General features: G+C 37.7%; 1 protein-coding gene across 1 annotated transcript in view; it reads right to left on the reverse strand.

Annotated features, from left to right (window-relative positions):
- The window catches only part of AEBP2 (AE binding protein 2), a 35,370-nt gene extending 32,234 nt beyond the window's left edge, over positions 1-3,136 (reverse strand). The window contains exon 1 of the mRNA XM_006773157.2: positions 2,907-3,136. Within this exon, the coding sequence (XP_006773220.1) occupies positions 2,907-3,098 (192 nt within the window). The 5' untranslated portion in view covers positions 3,099-3,136. The remainder of the gene's footprint in view (positions 1-2,906) is intronic.
- Between the last annotated feature and the right edge of the window lie 470 nt (positions 3,137-3,606).

A 3,606-nucleotide genomic window follows, 5' to 3' on the forward strand; every position in this document is an offset into this window, starting at 1 on the left:
GGTCTGCGGGGGGGGGGAGGGGGGGAGGAGGGGAGAAATCCCTCAGCCTGGCCTATGCCTTCTTGCACTCCGGGAGCCCTTGGGGAATGTCTCACTGACAGCTTAGGCCCATTCCCCGTGGGGAGCAGGCCTAAGCCAGCAGTCAGACATCCTTAGCACTGCAGCAAATGCAGGAGAGGCTCCCGCTGCCACCACTATGCTTGCCAGCCATGAACCCGGCTTCTGGCTGAGCAGCGATCCCCCTGTGGAAGCGCACTGACTACCAGGGGGCAGCTCCTGTATTGAGCGTCTGCCCCCTGGTGTGTGTCATAGTGACGGTGGTTAATTTGCATATCACCCTGATTAGCCAATGGGAAGGGCAGCGAAGGTACGGTCAATTACCCTTTTTGTCTTTTATTAGATAGGATGTTTTATATATTTTATGCATATATTTATTATATTATATTATATTATATATATATAATAAGATTACTCTTAAAATTAGCCAGAGGATCATTATTTTTAACAAAGTAATTTTATGAATAAGGATTCAAGAAATGACATAGAGGTTTTCATTTCAACAAATTTATACTTATTATAGAAATTAACAAGATTTCATGTCTAGCTCTATAATATCAATAAGGTACATGTATCCCTAGCTGGTTTGGCTCAGTGGATAAAGCATCAGCCTGCAGACTGGAGGGTCCCGGGTTTGATTCCCGCTAAGGGCACATGTCCCAGTTGTGGGCTCAATCCCCAGGAGGGGGCGTGCAGGAGGCAGCCAATCAATGATTCTCTCTCATCATAGGAGTTTCTATCTCTCTCTCCCTCTCCCTTTCTGAAATTAATAAAAATATATATATTAAAAAATAAATAAGGTGCATGTAGTTGCAGTGACTACATGATACATTCAATCTATAAGTCACATTTTTTCTACAAATCTGTAAAGAGCTGAAAACATTCTCATAAGGCTGTGTGCCAACTCAACTTGTAAAACCCAAGAGTTAGAAATGTGAAATTCTTCCACATTTACTAAGAGAAACCCAGGGATCTTCTACATAGCTCGGAATCCTTTACATAGCTGCTAAGTCAAGTTACTAAAAAGCATCATGCCATGGCTCAAAAGACTACTGTAGTGATATATACCAAGTGACATCAAGCACTGACTCGCAAAAGGCAACTCAGTAATGACTAGGAAATCAACTTGGTTAAGAAAATTCTCAGCCCAGCCAGCATGACTCAGTGGTTGAGTGTCGACCTATGAACCAGATCATGATTCGATTCCTGGTCAGGGCACATGCCCGGATTATGGGCTCAATCCCAAGTTTAGGGCTTGCAAGAGGAAGCCAATCAAAGATTCTCTCTCATCATTGATGTTTTTGTCTCTCTCTTTCTCTCTATCCCGCTCCCTTCTTTCCTGAAATCAATTAAAAAAAAATTATTTTTTAAAAAAAGGAAAATTCTCACCAAAAACCTGATTGGAGAGGGGCAGGTATGGTGGGGAGAAACATGTTACCAAAGTTGCCTAACCACTGAGATGGTAAAACAGTGAAAAACCATAGGATGAACAGTTCATTAATACACCATCTGGTATCTACCCAGACACCATATATATTAAATCTAATAAGACAAATGTTTGCTTATCAAGTTGAGTATTCAAAAGACTGCTAACACATTACAACATATGGTGACAACAGCAAATACTTCTTAAAAGAAGTTTTTAAATGTAATACCACAGGTAAATATGTTAGGGGTGCTTATATGATTATATTTTTTGGTTAAAGATCAGTAATAGAACCTAATTATCAATATAATCTTGGAAACAGCTGCATACTCACTTAAACCCTAATGATCTTAACCGTTTTAGTATATCTCAACAGTGATGGCAGGGTGATGGAAAATGTGTGGCCTAATAAACTATCAGTATTTACAATGTAACATTAATTCCTAGAAAATGTACTAAACATGGTAATTATTCAAGACAAACCTAGATAAAGCTGAAAATAGTATAAATAGAAATATAATATATTATATTGTATTATATTATAATATTATAAAGATTTTGCTCCATTCCATTTTGACTCACCTAATTACCTCAGCTCTTTATTTACTATCCAATAAAATTATCAGAACTGCCCTACCCAGTTTGGTTCAGTGGATAAAGCGTCGGCCTGCGAACTGAAAGGTCCCAGGTTCAATTCAGGTCAAGGGTATGTGCCTGGACTGTGGGCTCCATCCCCAGGGGGGACTTGCAGAAGGCAGCCGATCCATGATTCTCTCTCATCATGGATGTTTCTATCTCTCTCTCCCTCATCCTTCCTCTCTGAAATCAATATAGATATATTAAAAAAAACAAAAACAAAAAAACTATAAGAACTGACAAAAATGTATAAATGTATTCCTGAAAGAATGTAAGTCAATACTGACTAATCAGAACTTTTTATCTAAATCAGCTCTGATAAGACCTGGGAAAAATGATCAGTTATCATTCGCAAATAGTAAATGCAGATTTTCATTTAATAGGATTGTATACACTAATCCTGATACCAATGGTCTCTTCAGTTAATTTCAGCATCAGGGATAATTTAGAACCACCCTAACAGAAATCGTAAACAGTGTCAATTCCTAAATGTCCTCAACTGAAAATATCAGAACTTTGGAATACACTGTATTCATTTATAATATTCCAACTATACTTTAGAAAGTCTAATATACCTAAGAGCAAATCAAAGAACACATCATATGTTCTATTTAATTTGATTGCATCAAGTGGAAATGTGCAAATAAAAGGTAGAAAAAAAATCTGAAAAAATAAAGCCTGTATAAAAACAATCCCAAATTACTTGGAGGGGGGAAAAAGCCTATCAATTATAAATTAATAAAACTAATGAACACAGGGAGTAAAAAAAAGAAATGACAAAACAAACCCCTCCTCGCTGACCATCTACATGTATGGAACGGATGTGATCTGCCAGATCTGGACTAGAGTTGAAGCAAGCCTGGCACTGGTCCCAACAACAATTATAGGCAATATTTTTGCTTGAAGAAGTAGTGCTTCCTTGTCCATTCATCATTGCTGGAGTTGAACGCCCACTGGAAATTGTGCTGTCTACATCCATTATAGTACTGCTTATGCTACAAAAGAAGAAAAAAGGCTGTGTTATTCCTAGAAATTCACTAACATGAATATGATCTTATAAATATTTAATTAAGGTTACCATTTGATATTCTGCCCATACAAAGCATACTACCCGTATTTTCCATTAGAAAGTAACAAATAATTTCCTTGAGATTATATAGTTGGCAATAAAGTACAAATCAAAGTGCAAAAAAAAAAAAAATGCTAGTACTCAAAACCAGATATGCATGGGGTAATTTAAGCAACTTTTGGCAGTCATGAACTCCCCAATACTATACACTACAAAAAAACAAACCAAACACACACACACATACATATGCACACAGGTCACCACTTTTCATCCCTTCCATAGTTCTAAGCAAAATGGAGGAATAAATAGTTTCCAGCTATACGTATATCAGAATCAAAAGATTATCTTTACGCCGAAACCGGTTTGGCTCAGTGGATAGAGCGTCGGCCTGCGGACTGAAAGGTCCCAGGTTCGATTC

This window comes from Myotis davidii, unplaced genomic scaffold (genome assembly GCF_000327345.1).
Source record: "Myotis davidii unplaced genomic scaffold, ASM32734v1 scaffold346, whole genome shotgun sequence".
Classification (NCBI taxonomy): domain Eukaryota; kingdom Metazoa; phylum Chordata; class Mammalia; order Chiroptera; family Vespertilionidae; genus Myotis; species Myotis davidii.